The sequence below is a fragment of the Lepisosteus oculatus genome, chromosome 27 (genome assembly GCF_040954835.1).
Source record: "Lepisosteus oculatus isolate fLepOcu1 chromosome 27, fLepOcu1.hap2, whole genome shotgun sequence".
NCBI classification, from domain to species: Eukaryota; Metazoa; Chordata; class Actinopteri; order Semionotiformes; family Lepisosteidae; genus Lepisosteus; species Lepisosteus oculatus.
The window spans coordinates 10004112-10023017 of NC_090722.1; the positions used below are offsets into that span (position 1 = coordinate 10004112).

The window sequence follows — 18906 nt, forward strand, 5'->3', positions numbered from 1 at the left end:
AACAGTTTTTCTCTCCTCTGTGTGATCACAGGATGTCTGTTCTCCTGCCATGTCAAAGAGGAAGGAAGAGTCTCCTCTCTCTGTCTCCTCTCTCTCCTCCCTGTGCTTCTCTCTCCCTCTCTCTCAGTCTTCTCTTCCTCTGTCCCTCTCCTCACACACTCACGCCATCCTCTGAAGACACCACACAGCAGTGGTGATGTCATCTGTCACCTAGCAACAGCCCCCAGCCTCAGCAACACCCCCCGCCCAGAGAGGGGATATGACTAAAGCTCATGGCCGGAAAATGTGATCCTGCCTGAGTCACACTGCGTGTGTGTTTGTGTGTGTCAGTGTGTGTGTCCTTGTGTGCGCACCAGTGTGTGTGTCCGTGTGTGCGTGTCAGTGCGTGTGTTCGTTTGTGTCCGTGAGAGTGTGTGAAGACAACACTGAGACACTAAGATCGCACACTCAGTCTGAGTTTTAATGCACGTGGTAAAAACTGTACTGCGCTTTTACCCTGATCTCACTGTGAGTTACTGCATTGTACAGTGCTTTTACCCTGATCTCACTGTGAGTTACTGCATTGTACAGCGCTTTTACCCTGATCTCACTGTGAGTTACTGCATTGAACAGTGCTTTTACCCTGATCTTACTGTGAGTTACCGCAGTGTAAATGTAGTCTTGCGCTTGAGCAATGCCTTTTAAATGTTGCCTTGTTGGACGGGATTGTATTATGATGCTGTTGTATCATTGTCGTATGCGCTATGAGCTCTTGTGCAAAACAAAGTCTCACGAGGGAAGTAAAAGTTCATTCAATTCACTGTAAAGCTTGAGCTGCAACTGAAATTGAGATTGTACACTGATTCTGCCATTTTGCACCAGATCAGGATTTCAGAAGGGTGGTATAAGGTCTCTCCCTCCTTGAGTGCTCTCTCCCTCCCTGCCAGTATTTTTCCTAAGCGCGGCTGGCTGGCCACGGCCGTCACAGGAGAGGGAGGTGAGGACAGTGTGTGTTGGCACGAGTCCAGGAGAGCCCTGCAGGAACCGCAGAGGAAACACACCCTTCCGCTCTCTGCCGTTTCCTGTTCGCGCGGTGAAGCCACGCTCCAGGTCTCCCTCTGCTGGCTGGTCTGCCGCGCTGCAGGCCCCGGGAGGGAACACCGCCATTTCCCGGCCAAGCGGAGGAACTACACACTTCATCATTACGGCTCTCATTCGTCCCAGTAAAGGAGCCCGAAACGTCATGAAAATTGTTCGCACTTTAATTTGATCTTTTATCTAATTTTATCTTTGATTTTTTTTTCCCACTTGGACACAGGAGAGGCTCAGGAAACCGGAGAAAGGAAGGCGCAGACCTGCAGGGTCCACACTGGCCGGGAGGAGCCTTGACCCGGTCAGATCCCAGGCGCTGGGCGGGGCCCGGTCAGGACTCGAACCGGAGCCCTCTGGGGAAAACCATGCTGGTGCCTGTGGACCAGTAGGAGGCCCACCCTTCTCTCTGGTCCAGAATTTCCAACCCAGTATGGTGACCAGGGAGGTGCTGTCCTTCAGACCAAGTGTTAATCCAATATCCTGTGTCTCCCAGGTGAGGCTGCTATGTGTGTGTCTCCCAGGTGGGGCTGTGTGTCTCCCAGGTGGGACTGTGTGTGTCTCCCAGGTGGGGTTGTGTGTCTCCCAGGTGGGGCTGTGTGTGTCTCCCAGGTGGGGCTTCACTTGAGTGTTATTGTTGCTCCAGACTGGACACACTGACACACGATGTCACTCCTCCATCACAAACCCTGCAGGAGAGGACAGGATGATGTCAGTGCAAAGGAGTCACAGGGGAGGAGGTCATACTGCACCCCGATGAGATCAAATTCTCAGTTTAGAGAGAGAGGTGGAAATGAGCCCAGACACACCTGCCAGCCAGAACTCCAGGGGACAGCAGCCTGGCCCACTACACCACCCAGTGTTGCTTTCATACAAGCCTTGCTGCTGCAAGCCCTGGAGTGGATCAGCCTGCTGTGGACTGGGAGTCTGTGACAACACAGTAAAACCTGGAGTGGATCAGTCTGCTGTGGACTGGGAGTCTGTGACAACACAGTAAAACCTGGAGTGGATCAGCCTGCTGTGGACTGGGAGTCTGTGACAACACAGTAAAACCTGGAGTGGATCAGCCTGCTGTGGACTGGGAGTCTGTGACAACACAGTAAAACCTGGAGTGGATCAGCCTCCTGTGGACTGGGAGACTGTGACAACACAGTAAAACCTGGAGTGGATCAGCCTGCTGTGGACTGGGAGTCTGTGACAACACAGTAAAACCTGGAGTGGATCAGCCTGCTGTGGACTGGGAGTCTGTGACAATACAGTAAAACCTGGAGTGGATCAGCCTGCTGTGGACTGGGAGTCTGTGACAATACAGTAAAACCTGGAGTGGATCAGCCTGCTGTGGACTGGGAGTCTGGGTGTCCAGCCGTGAATCTGACAGACACATGGAGGGGCGAGAGGAAGGGCAGTGAACTCACGCTTCTCGTACTCGTCGCGCCTGGAGACGAAGGGCTGACTCTGCCGGACTCTGCAGAGACACGACACCGGATTCAAGAGGCAAGAGTTCGGATCTGCCGTATGCAACAGGTGTATTGGAATGCTTGCTCACTCAGCCGTACCCAGTAACAGCAGAGAACAGGAATAGACAAATGACAAATGACTAACAGACATGGACAACAGAGTGAGACAACAGACGATATAATCCAGCAGAGTCAGCGGCCCGGTCCACTGCACTCGGGTCAGCAGGGAGGAGGGGGTCGGACTGACCTGTAGCGCTTGAAGCCGAAGTACGAGCCCAGGAAGGCGCCCACGATGAGGAGGGTCAGCACTCCGGCCATGATGGGGAACAGGGGGACTGCAGGGCGTGGGCTGGAGCTGGACACAGCTACACGCAGACACACAGTGAGAGGACAGCACTGGACACTGAGGACACAGCTACACGCAGACACACAGTGAGAGGACAGCACTGGACACTGAGGACACAGCACTGGACACTGAGGACACAGCTACACGCAGACACACAGTGAGAGGACAGCACTGGACACTGAGGACACTGCACTGGACACTGAGGACACAGCTACACGCAGACACACAGTGAGAGGACAGCACTGGACACTGAGGACACAGCTACACGCAGACACACAGTGAGAGGACAGCACTGGACACTGAGGACACAGCACTGGACACTGAGGACACAGCTACACGCAGACACACAGTGAGAGGACAGCACTGGACACTGAGGACACTGCACTGGACACTGAGGACACAGCTACACGCAGACACACAGTGAGAGGACAGCACTGGACACTGAGGACACAGCTACACGCAGACACACAGTGAGAGGACAGCACTGGACACTGAGGACACAGCTCCACGCAAACACACAGTGAGAGGACAGCACTGGACACTGAGGACACAGCTCCACGCAAACACACAGTGAGAGGACAGCACTGGACACTGAGGACACAGCTACACGCAAACACACAGTGAGAGGACAGCACTGGACACTGAGGACACAGCACTGGAGACTGATGACACAGCTACTCGCAAACACACAGTGCGAGGACAGCACTGGACACTGTGGACACCGCACTGGAGGCTGAGGACACAGCTACATACAAACACACAGTGAGAGGACAGCACTGGACACTGAGGACACAGCTACATGCAAACACACAGTGAGAGGACAGCACTGGACACTGAGGACACCGCACTGGAGGCTGAGGACACAGCTACACACAAACACACAGCGAGAGGACAGCACTGGACACTGAGGACACACTGAGGCTCCGGTGTGCTCCTGGTCTAGGAGGTGGACAGGGAGAGAGGTCAGGACAGGGCTGCAGGACACCGGGCTTCACTCACGCTGGACGCTCAGCTGCAGGCCGGGGCTGGTCTCCGTGCCGGACGCGCTGGACACCACGCACTGGTAGGAGCCGCTGTCGGACAGCAGGGCGGCGCTGAAGGCCAGCGTGCTGTTGTCCTGGGAGAAGGTCACTCTGCTGTCGGGGGACAGAGGCTGGCCGTCCTTCAGCCACAGCCTGGACACCACGGGACCCGGGGCCAGGCAGTGCAGGCTGACGGGCTGCGACACGGCGGGGGGCTCGGGGGGGCTCTGGACCAGCCGCACCCCGGGGACCCTCTCTGACGAGGGGGCTGGGGCAGGAGGGCGGAGACAGAGACTCGTTAACCAATCAGTGCAGGCGGTCGGGGGGAGCGGGCATGAGGCCCCGCCTGTCTCCTGTTCTGGTCCGGAGGAGCTCAGGGAATCTCCAGGAATCCCTCTGGAGGTCGGGAGAGCCCTACGTGGCCCTAGTTTTTTGGGGGACCCAGGCAAGTTCATGGACGGGGGGGCCCCACGAGATCCTGGAATCAGCTCCCAGCACAACCGCCCTCCGCGGCTCGGAGCAAGCACAGGACCGAGGATTGTCACTGGACACGTCTTCATCAGCCCTCAGGAGCCCAGAGCAGGGGCACAGAGGCCACAGGGACAGTGCGAACAGAAACACTAACAGCGATGAATAGCGACGCACAGAAAGAACTCTGAGGTGAAGTAAGAAACGGAAAGACGAGAGCACTCCGCCACCAGGCCAGGTCCGCAAGCCTGCGCCGAAGGGAAGGTTTCTAGAAATCGATCCGCCTGGATTTCTGACCAGCAAAATCCCCAATCGCATCCTCACACGACAGCAGCTGACCCACGGCTTGAGGGACCCCCCCATGATGACCAGTCTGCTGACCCATGGCTTGAGGGACCCCCCCCAGACGGCCAGTCCACTGACCCACGGCCTGAGGGACCCCTGTGATGGGCAGTCCGCTGACCTACAGCATGACGGACCCTCGTGATGGCCAGTCCGCTGACCTACCGCTGACCCACGGTCTGAGGGACCCTCGTAATGACCAGTCCGCTGACCCACAGCCTGAGGGACCCCCGTGGTGGCCAGTCCACTGATCCGGTCTCAGGGCTGACCAGGTGTGATTAATCTCTCTGCTGTCTCTAGGGCAGAGAGACACTGCAATCTACACAAACCCCCAGTGTGCTGGACAGCCTGTGCTGGACGTCCACTGTCATGCTCTTATTTGGCCCGGCGGCGCTGATCTTTGGCCAGGGGACCCACAGGCCTGTGTGCAATCGCAGGACACGTGTCAACGTCTAGTGAGACACCCCCAGCAGTCTCCTGTCCGCCTTCACTGGCTGCAGGGACCTGACGGCTCAGGACCACAGGAATACAAACTACGACATCAGCCTGAGGGACCCCTCTGACGGCGTCTGTGTCCAGACCCAGGGGCGGCCTCAGCCCCCCGCGCCCAGGCTGGCCCAGCCTCACCGCGAGCCGAGCGGAAACTCCTTACCTGTCAGGAGCACAGCCAGAGCCAGGGTCCGGATCGCTGGGAGAGCGCCGCTCATGTTCCCCCTCGGAGTCCCGGAGTCCCGGAGTCCGTCTGCCTGTTCCTGCTGTCTGAGCGCAATAAAGAGCGACCTTTAACCCCAGACACCGACACCCTGGCACACAGCGAGGAGCGACCTTTACCCCCAGACAGCGACACCCTGGCACACAGCGAGGAGCGACCTTTACTCCACGTTTACTGCGGCACTGCCTCTCCTCCACAGCCCTCACACACACTGCCACACCCCGCTGGGCGCGTCAAAACACACAGTACTTCAGTCCCTCCCTGAGACTCTCCCCCAACCACCGCCAGACAGGCTCCCCCTGGTGGACAGTGAGCGCACACACAGGCTCCCCCTGGTGGACAGTGAGTGCACACACAGGCTCCCCCTGGTGGACACTGAGCACCCAGACATCCATCCACAGAGTATCCATTTTCCAGCCTCCAGATAACAGTCATCCGCTGACTCAGAAAGCCACTGCCTCCTGCTGGACAACTGTCTTCCCACAGCAGACTGAGCAGCAGCAGAGCCTCTGGATGAGGAGGATATGAAGTCTGAACCATCTGTGTCCTTCCAACTCCGCTGAGGTACAGTTTACAGACACAGAGACACACTGATGGACAAACACCAGTAGAAACTTTATTCGTGTTTAAGGACACAAATACAAAAATATTTTTAAGAACAGCAAGGACATTCTTGGAGATGGAGATATACGTCATGCACATATCCTATACATTTATAGCTCTGTTCAAAATAAATAAGTTCTGTCAGGAGGAATTTGACTTTGGCCCCAGGCCTGTCCAGACCACTCTGACCTGTGACCAGTGAGTGACCAGTGACACTGTGCTCAGGCTGGGACAGGCCCAGTGCTGGGAGGGACAGTGGGGCAGCACTGGCAGGACAGGAAATGGAGTTGGGGACCAGGAAGTGGCTCTTTCGTCCACACGCCTGACAGTAGACAGTCCCAGCACACAGGCCCACACTGTGGTGATGTTCACTGTGATACTTCAGCACAGGCTCACCCTGCTCGAACCCTGAGCCGACCGGCTCACCCTCAGCTGGTATCATGAGTTACTGTACCGACCTCTCTGTGCCTAAACCTGATCACACTGGGGCTGACTGCACTGTACTGTGCTTTTACCATGATCTCACTGGGCTTTACTGCTCTGTACTGTGCTTTTACCCTGATCTCACTGGGATTTACTACTGTGTACTGTGATTTTTACCCTGATCTCACTTGGCGTTCCTGCTCTGTTCTGTGCTTTTAGCCTGATCCGGGATTAAGCCACTGGGATTCACTGCACTATAATGTGATTTTATTTAGATTTCACTGTACAATTTACTGCACTGTACTGTGCTTTTACCCTGGTAGTCTTTTACAAGGAGCTCACAGACACACACAGTGGCTCAGTGCTCTGGGTGTCAGAGACACACTGTCTGACACACTGACAGAGCACAGACTGTCCATCTTCAGGACCTGGAGGAGAGACAGAGGGAGGGGAATTAAGACACTAACACACCCTGTGACAGAACATGCTGCACATCATCTCATCCTGAAAAACAAGAGTTTCACAGAAATAGGAAGAATATTGTAAGAACCTTCTGTCTGGATTAGGAAGATGCTCAGACGAACGATCGGAAAAGGTCTGATTAGATAACGAATGCTGTATATCTAATCGACTCCTGATTGGACAGAAGTAGAGCACTCTGATTGGATGGAGAGGATATCAGTTTTCCTATTGGCTAGCAGATATATTCTGAACCCCCCCACCCACCCTAGACATGGTATCTCTTGAATCTCAGAGAGCGCTCTGATTGGATGAGGAGAACATTCTGAACCCTGTGATTGGAGAAGGATTCTCACTGACCTGTTTAAGTTGCCGTAGGTGGAGTTGTCTGGGAACTGTAAGCCCTGTGTGCAGACAGACAGGGAGACAGAGATCAGGTGAGACAGACAGACTAGGTGAGACAGACCAGGAGACAGAGACCAGTTGAGAGAGGCAGACAGGGAGACAGAGATCAGGTGAGACAGACAGACTAGGTGAGACAGACAGGGAGACAGAGACCAGTTGAGACAGGCAGACAGGGAGACAGAGACCAGGTGAGACAGACACACAGACAACAGTCAGGGAGACAGACTAGGTGGGACAGACAGGGGGACAGACAGACTGTGCTGGTGCTGGGGGTATTGAGAAGAGGGAAGGCACAGTTACACTCACAGTGTAGGTGCTCTCTGGAGCTGCAGGACTGGGCTGGGCTGCTTTCTTCTGCAATACAGTCACACACTCGTGAGCCACTGTGTTATAACAATTATTCCTCTGACTGCAGCACAGTCACACACTCGTGAGCCACTGTGTTATAACAATTATTCCTCTGACTGCAGCACAGTCACACACTCGTGAGCCACTGTGTTATAACAATTATTCCAGACTACTGTGGAATAACTTCCAGTGTTGGGGTTCACAGCTCTCAGTGAGGGGTTGTTGGGGTTCACAGCTCTCAGTGAGGGGTTGTTGGGGTCCACAGCTCTCAGTGAGGGGTTGTTGGGGTTCACAGCTCTCAGTGAGGGGTTGTTGGGGTCCACAGCTCTCAGTGAGGGGTTGTTGGGGTTCACAGCTCTCAGTGAGGGGTTGTTGGGGTTCACAGCTCTCAGTGAGGGGTTGGGGTTCACAGCTCTCAGTGAGGGGTTGTTGGGGTTCACAGCTCTCAGTGAGGGGTTGGGGTTCACAGCTCTCAGTGAGGGGTTGTTGGGGTTCACAGCTCTCAGTGAGGGTTGTTGGGGTTCACAGCTCTCAGTGAGGGGTTGTTGGGGTCCACAGCTCTCAGTGAGGGGTTGTTGGGGTCCACAGCTCTGTCTCCCAGCTGGTCTCTCCTGCCGCAGGGATGAGGAAGTTGCTGTATCAGTGCTGTGTGGTGAAGGGACTGGAGCACAGAGAGCAAGGTCCTCTCTCTCTGTTCATGAACAACCTGCTCACACTCAGCCCATTGTCTGAGAGGCTGGGTCTCTTATCTCATGATCACCACAAAACCAGCTGGAGCCTGATAGACCTCTCGTCTGCAGACAGGCAGGTGTGTGGAGAGACAGACAGCTGACAGTGAGCACAGTGTGAGAGAAAGACAGGCAGGAGAGGAGAGACAGGTGTGTGGACAGTTAGACAGTGGTCAGTGTGGCTACAGTGTGAGAGAGAGACAGGCAGGAGAGGAGAGACAGGTGTGTGGACAGTTAGTCAGCTGACAGTGAGCACAGTGTGAGAGAGAGACAGGCAGGAGAGGAGAGACAGGTGTGTGGACAGTTAGACAGTGGTCAGTGTGGCTACAGTGTGAGAGAGACAGGCAGGAGAGGAGAGACAGGTGTGTGGACAGTTAGACAGTGGTCAGTGTGGCTACAGTGTGACAGACTGACCTGGTGACCAGCAGGCAGGTTCATGTACATCATGTGATCCTTCAGCCCCTCAGAGTTTTCATACATGACAGAGCCTGGCAGAGAAACACAGACACAGAGAGAGGGAGACAGGTGAGAGACAGACAGGCAACCAGGAGAGGAAGACAGGTGAGAGAGAGACAGGCAGGCAGGAGAGGGAGACAGGTGAGAGAGAGACAGACAGGAGAAGAGAGGGGAGACAGGTGAGAGAGACACAGACAGGCAGGAGAGGGGAGACAGAGGAGAGAGAGATAGACAGGCAGGAGGGGGGATACAGGAGAGAGAGAGGCAGACAGGGAGAGGAGAGACAAGCAGGAGAGGGGATACAGGAGAGAGAGAGAGACAGACAGGAGAGGAGAGACAGGTGAGAGAGAGACAGACAGGAGAAGAGAGGGGAGACAGGTGAGAGAGACACAGACAGGCAGGAGAGGGGAGACAGAGGAGAGAGAGATAGACAGGCAGGAGGGGGGATACAGGAGAGAGAGAGGCAGACAGGGAGAGGAGAGACAAGCAGGAGAGGGGATACAGGAGAGAGAGAGAGACAGACAGGAGAGGAGAGACAGGTGAGAGAGAGACAGACAGGAGAAGAGAGGGCAGACGGGTGAGAGAGACACAGACAGGCAGGAGAGGAGAGACAGGTGAGAGAGAGACAGACAGGCACGAGAGGGAGACAGGTGAGAGAGAGACAGACAGGAGAAGAGAGGGGAGACAGGTGAGAGAGACACAGACAGGCAGGAGAGGGGAGACAGAGGAGAGAGACACAGACAAGCAGGAGAGGAGAGACAGGTGAGAGAGAGACAGACAGGCACGAGAGCGGAGACAAGTGAGAGAGAGACAGGTGAGAGAGACAGACAGACAGGGAGAGGAGAGACAGGTGAGAGAGAGACAGGCAGAGAGAGACGAGAGGAGACAGGTGTGAGAGAGACAGACAGGAGAGGAGAGACAGGTGAGAGAGACAGACAGGAGGACAAACAGCCTCACATACTGTTAGTGGTCTCCCTGGGGCTGCTCCTGTAAAGACAAGACAGACACTGAGAGTTACTGATCACTGACTCGTCTCATCTCACCCACAGCTATTCCTGTGTTCTGTTTCTTCTATCCCTGTGTCAGTGTATTTGAACCCTGTGTCTATTCTAATATCAGTGTATTCTATCCCTGTGTCTATTCTAATATCAGTGTATTCTATCCCTGTCTCTATTCTAATACTGTATCAGTGTGCTCCAGCACTGTGTCTATTCCAGTATCAGTGTGTCTATTCCAGCACTGTGTCTATTCTAATATCAGTGTATTCTATCCCTGTGTCTATTCTAATATCAGTGTATTCTATCCCTGTGTCTATTCCAGTATCAGTGTGTCTATTCCAGTACTGTATCAGTGTGTTCCAGTACTGGTGTCTATTCCAGCAGTGTGTCTGTTCCAGTATAGGTGTATTCCATTACTGTGTCTATTCCAGTACTAAGTCTTTTCCAGTACAATGTATTCCAGCACTGTCTCTATTTTAGTATCACTGTGTCTATTCTAGCACTGTGTCTATTTCAGTATCAGTGTGTCTATTCCAACACTGTGTCTATTCCAGTATCAGTGTGTCTATTCCAGTATCATTGTGTCTATTCCAGTATCAGTGTTCAGGTCCAGTCCTGTTAGACCAGGAGGACAGCTGGTCCAGTGGTTCAGGTCCAGTCTTGTTAGACCAGGAGGATAGCTGGTCCAGTGGTTCAGGTCCAGTCCTGTTAAACCAGGAGGACAGCTGGTCCAGTGGTTCAGGTCCAGTCCTGTTACACCAGGAGGACAGCTGGTCCGGTGGTTCAGGTCCATTCTTGTTAGACCAGGAGGACAGTGGAAATGTGAGAACACAGACAGCGGTGTCTCTCCCTGCCCTGAACAGCAGCAGGGCCGGGTGTCCAGCAGTGTCCGCAGCTGGGGTCCGGACAGGGGTCTCCGCAGAAGATACACACCCTCAGAGGGAAGTTAGAGGTTCCACAGAAAAATAAGTCAGCATTTCAAATGACAGCCAGCCAGGAGAGAGGGAGACTCCCAGACTGTCAGGACACAGGTACCAGGAAGAGACAGTAGAGGAGCAGAGAGGAGAGGAGAGGGCTGAGATACAGGGAGATCGTTAACACGGGTCACTATCACCATCACCATCAGCATCACCTGCAGCTGCAGTGCGACTCTCAAACCCCTTCACAAGATTACAATCAGAACTATCAACACACTGAACACTCACCCCTGTCTCGTCATCAGGAAGTAGACGAGTCCGGCGATGAGGCCCACAGCCACCAGCACCGCGATCACAATCCCAGCGATGGCTCCTCCGCTCAGAGAGCTCCCTCCTCCTCCTCCTGATGGAGCTGCAGAGAGAGGGAGAGACAGAGGGACACAGACTCAGCACACAGACACACACTGCAACAGGGCAGGTCACAGGTCACCAGCCCACCCCTACACCCTCCTGCCAGGAGTCTGCTTCTGACACAGCGGGCGACTCCCACCACTGCTCTGTGCAGTTCCCTTCTCCTCCAGAGGGGGCGCTCTCAGTAGTGTAGCAGTGGGAACAGGAGGCATGTCTTTACACAGAGAGTAGTGGTGGTGTGTGTGTGGATCACACTGCCCAGCTGAGCTGCTGAAGACCGACTCTGCTGGGTCCTTTAACTCGTTCTGGTTCTGGATGGGTCCAGTGAGAGTGTGGGCCGGGCCGCAGTGGAGGGGCTCCTCTCCACTGGACCAGCAGAGACCAGGCCCCTCTGTGTGTGGTCACTCAGGTCAGTGTCTGGTCAGCCAGGAGTTCACTCTGTGTGTGGTCAGCCAGGGAGTCACTCTGTGGTCAGTCAGGTGCTCACTCAGTGTCTTTGTGTGGTCAGTCAAGTAGTCACTCAGTGTGTGGTCAGTCTCGGTCAGTGAGGTCAGTGTGTGGTCATCAGGCACTCACTCGGTGTCTGGAGCTCCAGTCTGTACTCTCCAGTCCCTGAGCTCACAGGGTTGGTGGCTGTGCACTGATAGGTTCCTGCATCAGACTGCTGCAGGAGGTGAAAGGTCACTGTGCTGTTGTCACTAGAGAAGCTGATGCTGGGGCTCGGGGTCAGAGTCTGGCTCTCTTTCCTCCACTGTCTGGAGCTCACAGTGCCAGAGCCAAGAACCTCACAGAACAGAGTCAGAGTCTTATTCAGCTCTGGTGTCTGGCCATCCTTCGGACCCACACGGACAGAAGATATCGGCCCTGAGGGCAGAACAGGAGAGTTAGAGAGGGGTCTGGCAGGACTGGGGTGTCACTCCTGGCCATGACTGAGGTCTCAGTGCTCTGGAGGTGAGGACGAGGCCTCACTGTGTTCTGACTGAGTTCTAGACCACTGAGGGCCTGGTCACCTGCTGGTGCCCCACAGTCCTTGTGTACTGACCTGGAGTACAGCCGGAGTGCAGACTGTCCAGCTGTGTCCAGCTGTGTCCAGCTGCTGTGTGCAGCCGCCCGCAGGGTCACACCACCAGGCCTGTCCAGACCACTCTGACCTGTGACCAGTGAGTGACCAGTGACACTGTGCTCAGGCTGGGACAGGCCCAGTGCTGGGAGGGACAGTGGGGCAGCACTGGCAGGACAGGAAATCGAGTTGGGGAGCAGGAAGTGGCTCTTTCAGCTCCTGTGCTTTGACCATGTTAATATTGTGCTTTTACCATGATCACACTGGACTTCACTGCAGTGTACCTTGATTTTACCCTAATCTCATTGCGATTAACTGTACTGTGATTTCATTCTAGTTTCAGTGATTTTACTTTGATCTTACACACACACTTGCTTGTGTCACAGACTACAGGAAACTCTGGTCAGGATGTCACAGACATTTACCAAAAATGTTCCAGCTGGTCCCTGTCACGACTATAGTCCCCCCTCCTTAAGGGTGCTCCAGCCTTTCACTAAAGACTTCATTCTCTGCACCTGTTTCCCATTCCCTGCCCACCTTAAAAGCCAGGCGCTGACGCTCTTCCGGGCTCTGCATCTGATTTCCATATCGTGCGAGTCCGGGACCAGGAAGCGCCTGGTCCCGTTAAGGTTTTAACCCCTGTTCCTTGTCCCTGTCCGCCGGTTCCGACCTGGCCTTCGTGGTTTTTTAATTCCGAGTTCTGATGGATCTCCTGGTTTTGGACTTACTCGTGTGTTTTGGATACTCTATGGATTACTCTTTGGGATTGTTCGCCTCGGCCACACCTCCCCCGTGCACCAGCGCACCTTGGACACGCCCCCCTGTCTTCAGCCCCGTTTTCCTGCATGACGTTTCCCCAGTGTTCCCCCACTCCGTCGGACTGTGTCGTCCGCATAGGGTCCGGAAAGAACTGTTCGTTACAGTCCCCAGATGTTTGATGTTTCTATGTGGGAGAAACAGAAATGAACACAGAGCTGTTCCTATTGCTCTGAGCTCAGTCTGGACTCCTGCTTCAGAGCCGAGAGGAAAAACAGGCTGATTTGCTGTGAGAGTCGTCTCTCACTGACCCTCTACTGCTGCCCTGGAGTGACCTGTCCCTCTGGTCACTCTGTGGTCACTCTGGGTCCTGCAGGCCCTGTTGCCCCTGTGGTCACTCTGGGGCCCTGTTGCCCCTGTTTCCGCTGTGATCACTCTGGTGCAGCTGCAGGCCCTGTTGCCCCTGTTGCCCCAGCCCATGGGGAGGTGGGGACTTACCCAGCACAGTTATCTCCCTCCCTACAGCCTCGTATCTCAGGGTTCGATTGTTGTGGCTCCAGCAGGTGTAGTTCCCACTGTCTCTCTCCTGCAGGCTGACAAAGCGCAGCTCCTGACTGGTGCTGTCAGTCAGAGATCCGTTACAGCTCCAGCGGTACTGCGCTGGGGGGCTGGACCGGGCCCAGCAGGACAGAGTGAGCCCTGAGCCTGCGGGGAACATGTGTCCAGGGGGCGTCAGGCTGGTGTCCTCCGGCCCATCTAGAACACACAGCAGTGTCAGAGCAGCACAGCTGGGTCACAGCACACAGACACAGAGAGCCCAGCTGGGACTCAGTGTGGACACTGCAGCACAGCTGGGTCACAGCACACAGACACAGAGAGCCCAGCTGGGACTCAGTGTGGACACTGCAGCACAGCTGGGTCACAGCACACAGACACAGAGAGCCCAGCTGGGACTCAGTATGGACACTGCAGCACAGCTGGGTCACAGCACACAGACACAGAGAGCCCAGCTGGGACTCAGTGTGGACAGCAGCACAGCTGGGTCACAGCACACAGACACAGAGAGCCCAGCTGGGACTCAGTGTGGACACTGCAGCTGCAGAAGCAGATGGAGACCAGGTGTGATGCAGGCAGGAGCATCACAGGTCTCCCAGGCAGGATCAGGGAAAGACTCACACAGGACGTTGAGATAGACGGGCTGGCTGGTGGCGTTGCTGATTGAGTTGGACACAAAGCAGTACAGGGGCCCCCGATCAGACCTCAGCACGCTGGATATGGTCAGGGTCCGATTGCTCTCACTCAGCTGGAAGCGCTGGCCAGCTGTGACCTCAGAGGAGTCATTGAGCCATCGGTACGAGGGGGCCGAACCCGAGGCACTGCAGCTCAGCCTCACAGTGTCATTGAACTCCACTGGGTCAGTGATGTTGGCCTGGACAGTCACGTTGGACACTGGCGCTGCAGTCAGAGAGAGAGACAGGGGGACAGTGTGAGGGATCTACAGTGAATGCAGTAGTGTGGCCAGTGGACACATTGAGCCTGTCCTGCACCGTGTAGAGACTGTGTCCAGCTCTGTGTGGAGACTGTGTCCAGTGCAGAGACTGCTCAGGGGTGTCTCCAGCGTGATTTTCCTCACACTAGTTCTGTGTGTCTCTCCAGGCTGCTGTACATCCCAGTGACACTAAGCTCTCACAGCTCAAGCCAGTTATGGTCTGTGACTGATGCCCAGGAGGCTCAGATCTCTCGATCCCATGTCTGGAGCACATCAGAGCTGTGGATGAGTATGGCCTGTGTGCCTTCTTCTAAGCTGAGATCTGTCCTGTTATCAAGCACAGTTTTCAAAGCCAACAGTGTGACACTCGGGCTGGGAGTCTTGTCCCGACGTTGCCCTGGGCAACCCAAACAGTCGGACAGGCTCTCACCCTCCTCTCAACCCTGGAGAACACGGTCGGGACGCAATTCTCAAAGACCCCTGTCTTTCAGTCAGGCGGTCAATCCCAACATCGATCCGGCAAGTAAGCTGGCATTCAGGGCATTTTTCCCTCTGATTCAGTGCTCTGACATTGAGCTCCAGCCTGCAGTGGTACAGTAGCTCTGGCCTTACACTCACCCTCTCAGACGCCTTCTTCCTAAATCTCCGAGCATCGATTCAGCAGGGACTCGCTGTCCTAGCTGGATTCCCAGCTGGATTGTTCTTTTTCTCCCTCTTTCCAGCTCGCTCTCACCTCCGAGGCCCCCAGCCCTCTCCAGTGCCGCTGTCCGACAGTCTTTCTCGCTGGGAGCCCCTGCCTCTTACCCCAGCTCTCCTCATCCCTGCCAAGGTGCTGCTCTCCAGCCCTGCCTCTGCAGGTCACAGGCAGCTTTGTCCTGCTGGTGCAGGATCCATCATCCACTCAACTCCTCCTGCCTCTCCCCTCGGCCTGCAGCCCCTTCTCCAGCACCACTCACAGGGGTCACAGCATAACAGATGGTAACCGGCTCGTCTCCCATTCCGCTTCCAGAAACCCGCTGTCCTGGTCAGGGGTGCAGAAAGCCGGAGCCCATCCCAGAGGAGCAGGCTGCCAGGACGGGACTGTGATCACATGACTGAGGACAGATCAACCCAGATCTGCCAACAGCACCCCGACAATCGAGCCAGCCTGTCCCCAGGAGGAGTGGGAGGAATCCCGAGTTCCCTGGCCGAAACCCACTCAAACACAGGGAGAGCATGCAGACTCCACACAGACAGAGCCACACTCAGACCCAGGACCCTCCTCTTGAAGAGAGGGGGCTACAAGGGAACCTGATGAAATCAACACAACAGACTGGTTTAGAGTCAACAGGGAAACTCGAACCTGAGGACACAAGTGCAAACTACAGGGAGGTAGTGGTGGTGGGTGGTGGGGCTGTGGAACAAACTGCCCAGCCATGCTGTTGAAGCCGACACCCTGGATTCTCCGAAGGAACAGCTGGATGAGATCACTGAACGTCAGTTGGCTACAAGCTTCCAAACAGGCTGGACTGTCTGACAGCCCTTATGGCCTGGTGCCCCAGGAGCTGGGGAACAGCAGAGCTGACCCCCACACCACTGCCACAGTATTCCAACAGCAGCAACACCCTGCTCTTCCACAGGAGCCCTGCTGTGTCTCTGTCTCTGGGGACTCAGTGCTACAGCCTGCTGATGGGTCACACGTCACCACTCTGCTGAAGAGGAACCTGCCTGCAAGTTACACATGGTGATCTAATGCCTGTCAAAAACCAGCAAACACCTGTAAGACTCCAGGGCCGTGAGGTCCCAGTTACTCACCGAACACGTTCAGTGTCACCACTCCAGTCAGTGGGTCAGGTGCAGTTGTGACAATGTAGACAGAATAGGTCCCGTTGTCTGCAGCTGTCAGTCCTCTGAGCTCCAGAGCTCCAGTGGTCCTGTTCACACTGACTCTCCCTGCGTACCCTGGGCCTGGATTTTCAGTAACAGAGTTCCAGGAGACCACAAGGGGGGATGTAGGACTGGTTCCAAACCTCCAGGTTATTGTCACTATCTGTGTTGTAGGATTGATGGTTGTGTTGAACCAGACACTGCCTCCCACAACTCCATCCACAGGGCCTGGAGGTAATAAATTCTGGGCACAGCAACCTGTCAATCACAGAGCTGGAGTCACTGACAGTATAACACACTCCTGTCACACAACACACACCTCACAGCACCCTGTCAATAACAGAGCTGGAGTCACTGACAGTATAACACACTCCTGTCACACAACACACCTCACAGCACCCTGTCAATAACAGAGCTGGAGTTACTGACAGTATAACACACTCCTGTCACACAACACACCTCACAGCACCCTGTCAATAACAGAGCTGGAGTCACTGACAGTATAACACACTCCTGTCACACAACACACCTCACAGCACCCTGTCAATCACAGAGCTGGAGTCACTGACAGTATAACACACTCCTGTCACACAACACACCTCACAGCACCCTGTCAATAACAGAGTATAACACACTCCTGTCACACAACACACCTCACAGCAACCTGTCAATAACAGAGCTGGAGTCACTGACAGTATAACACACTCCTGTCACACAACACACATCACAGCACCCTGTCAATAACAGAGCTGGAGTCACTGACAGTATAACACACTCCTGTCACACAACACACATCACAGCACCCTGTCAATAACAGAGCTGGAGTCACTGACAGTATAACACACTCCTGTCACACAACACACCTCACAGCACCCTGTCAATAACAGAGTATAACACACTCCTGTCACACAACACACCTCACAGCAACCTGTCAATAACAGAGCTGGAGTCACTGACAGTATAACACACTCCTGTCACACAACACACATCACAGCACCCTGTCAATAACAGAGCTGGAGTCACTGACAGTATAACACACTCCTGTCACACAACACACATCACAGCACCCTGTCAATAACAGAGCTGGAGTCACTGACAGTATAACACACTCCTGTCACACAACACACCTCACAGCACCCTGTCAATAACAGAGCTGGAGTCACTGACAGTATAACACACTCCTGTCACACAACACACCTCACAGCACCCTGTCAATAACAGAGCTGGAGTTACTGACAGTATAACACACTCCTGTCACACAACACACCTCACAGCACCCTGTCAATAACAGAGCTGGAGTTACTGACAGTATAACACACTCCTGTCACACAACACACCTCACAGCACCCTATCAATAACAGAGCTGGAGTCAATGACAGTATAACACACTCCTGTCACACAACACACCTCACAGCACCCTGTCAATAACAGAGCTGGAGTCACTGACAGTATAACACACTCCTGTCACACAACACACCTCACAGCACCCTGTCAATAACAGAGTATAACACACTCCTGTCACACAACACACCTCACAGCACCCTATCAATAACAGAGCTGGAGTCAATGACAGTATAACGCACTCCTGTCACACAACACACCTCACAGCACCCTGTCAATAACAGAGCTGGAGTCACTGACAGTATAACACACTCCTGTCACACAACACACCTCACAGCACCCTGTCAATAACAGAGCTGGAGTCACTGACAGTATAACACACTCCTGTCACACAAGAGACAGGATAACAGATTCAGTACCTGTGATCAGCACCAGGAGTGTGTTACAGTACAGACTGTGTGTTACAGTGCACTAACCCAGAGACAGGATAACAGAGTCAGTACCTGTGATCAGCACCAGGAGTGTGTTACAGTACAGACTGTGTGTTACAGTGCACTAACCCAGAGACAGGATAACAGATTCAGTACCTGTGATCAGCACCAGGAGTGTGTTACAGTACAGACTGTGTGTTACAGTACACTAACCCAGAGACAGGATAACAGAGTCAGTACCTGTGATCAGCACCAGGAGGCTCGCAGTGAGAGCCCCAGTTGTGTCCATGGTGTTGTGCTCGGTGTCCTTCAGCTCTCTGAGCTGTTCCTCTGTCTGCCTCTGACTTCCTCCTCTGATCAGAGTCCAGCCCAGCTCTGGGAGTGGGAGGGGCTCACAGCACAACCAGGTCTGACTCAGTGGAATAAGACTGAGTTCTGCTGCAGAACCAGGTCTGACTCGATAAAACTGAGTTCTGCTGTTGAACCAGGTCTTAGTTAATGAAATGAAACTGGATTCTGCTGCAGAACCATGTCTGACTCAGTGGAATAAGCCTGATTTCTGCTGCAGAACCAGATCTTGTTCAAACAGCCTGATTTCCACAGCAGAGAGGTGTAGCGTGTTGTCCACTGGGGCAGAGCTGCACAGTGCAGCAGGAGATACTAGAACTGACACATTCTGATGGGACAGTATTGTTATAATAACATATAATGTGACAGTGTATTATACAGAATATATTAGAATAGGAGGATGTATAATAATGTATATACTGAAAAAATATAGATTATAATAGTAAGTTGTG

At 54.2% G+C, this 18906-nt stretch overlaps 2 protein-coding genes and 1 long non-coding RNA gene across 6 annotated transcripts; 1 reads left to right on the plus strand and 2 right to left on the minus strand.

Moving 5' to 3' along the window:
• Window positions 1-1666: 1666 nt before the first annotated feature.
• LOC138225385 (carcinoembryonic antigen-related cell adhesion molecule 1-like) lies at window positions 1667-5611 on the minus strand. The gene is made up of 6 exons (XM_069185451.1): window positions 5574-5611; window positions 5356-5528; window positions 3871-4161; window positions 2773-2890; window positions 2484-2533; window positions 1667-1757 (listed from the first exon to the last, which is right to left on the minus strand). The coding sequence occupies exons 2-6, from the start codon at window positions 5408-5410 to the stop codon at window positions 1738-1740; spliced, it is 534 nt and encodes a 177-aa protein (XP_069041552.1). The 5' UTR covers window positions 5411-5528; window positions 5574-5611; the 3' UTR covers window positions 1667-1737.
• A 90-nt stretch (window positions 5612-5701) lies between these two features.
• Window positions 5702-11046, plus strand: LOC138225386 (uncharacterized). The gene is made up of 4 exons (XR_011183873.1): window positions 5702-5979; window positions 8274-8461; window positions 8841-9759; window positions 10430-11046. It is a non-coding gene; the product is annotated as an uncharacterized lncRNA (long non-coding RNA).
• LOC107076353 (carcinoembryonic antigen-related cell adhesion molecule 1-like) lies at window positions 6007-18558 on the minus strand. Of its 4 annotated transcripts, XM_069185445.1 has the most exons (11): window positions 18347-18536; window positions 16263-16592; window positions 14156-14434; window positions 13478-13735; window positions 11740-12027; window positions 11041-11164; window positions 9799-9824; window positions 8796-8869; window positions 7612-7659; window positions 7261-7304; window positions 6007-6869 (listed from the first exon to the last, which is right to left on the minus strand). In XM_069185445.1, the coding sequence occupies exons 1-11, from the start codon at window positions 18393-18395 to the stop codon at window positions 6863-6865; spliced, it is 1527 nt and encodes a 508-aa protein (XP_069041546.1). In that variant the 5' UTR covers window positions 18396-18536; the 3' UTR covers window positions 6007-6862. The 4 variants fall into 4 exon arrangements, with proteins under 4 accessions (XP_069041546.1, XP_069041549.1, XP_069041547.1 ...); XM_069185448.1 differs by lacking the exon at window positions 11740-12027 and having other exon boundaries at window positions 18347-18558; XM_069185446.1 differs by lacking the exon at window positions 7612-7659.
• Between the last annotated feature and the right edge of the window lie 348 nt (window positions 18559-18906).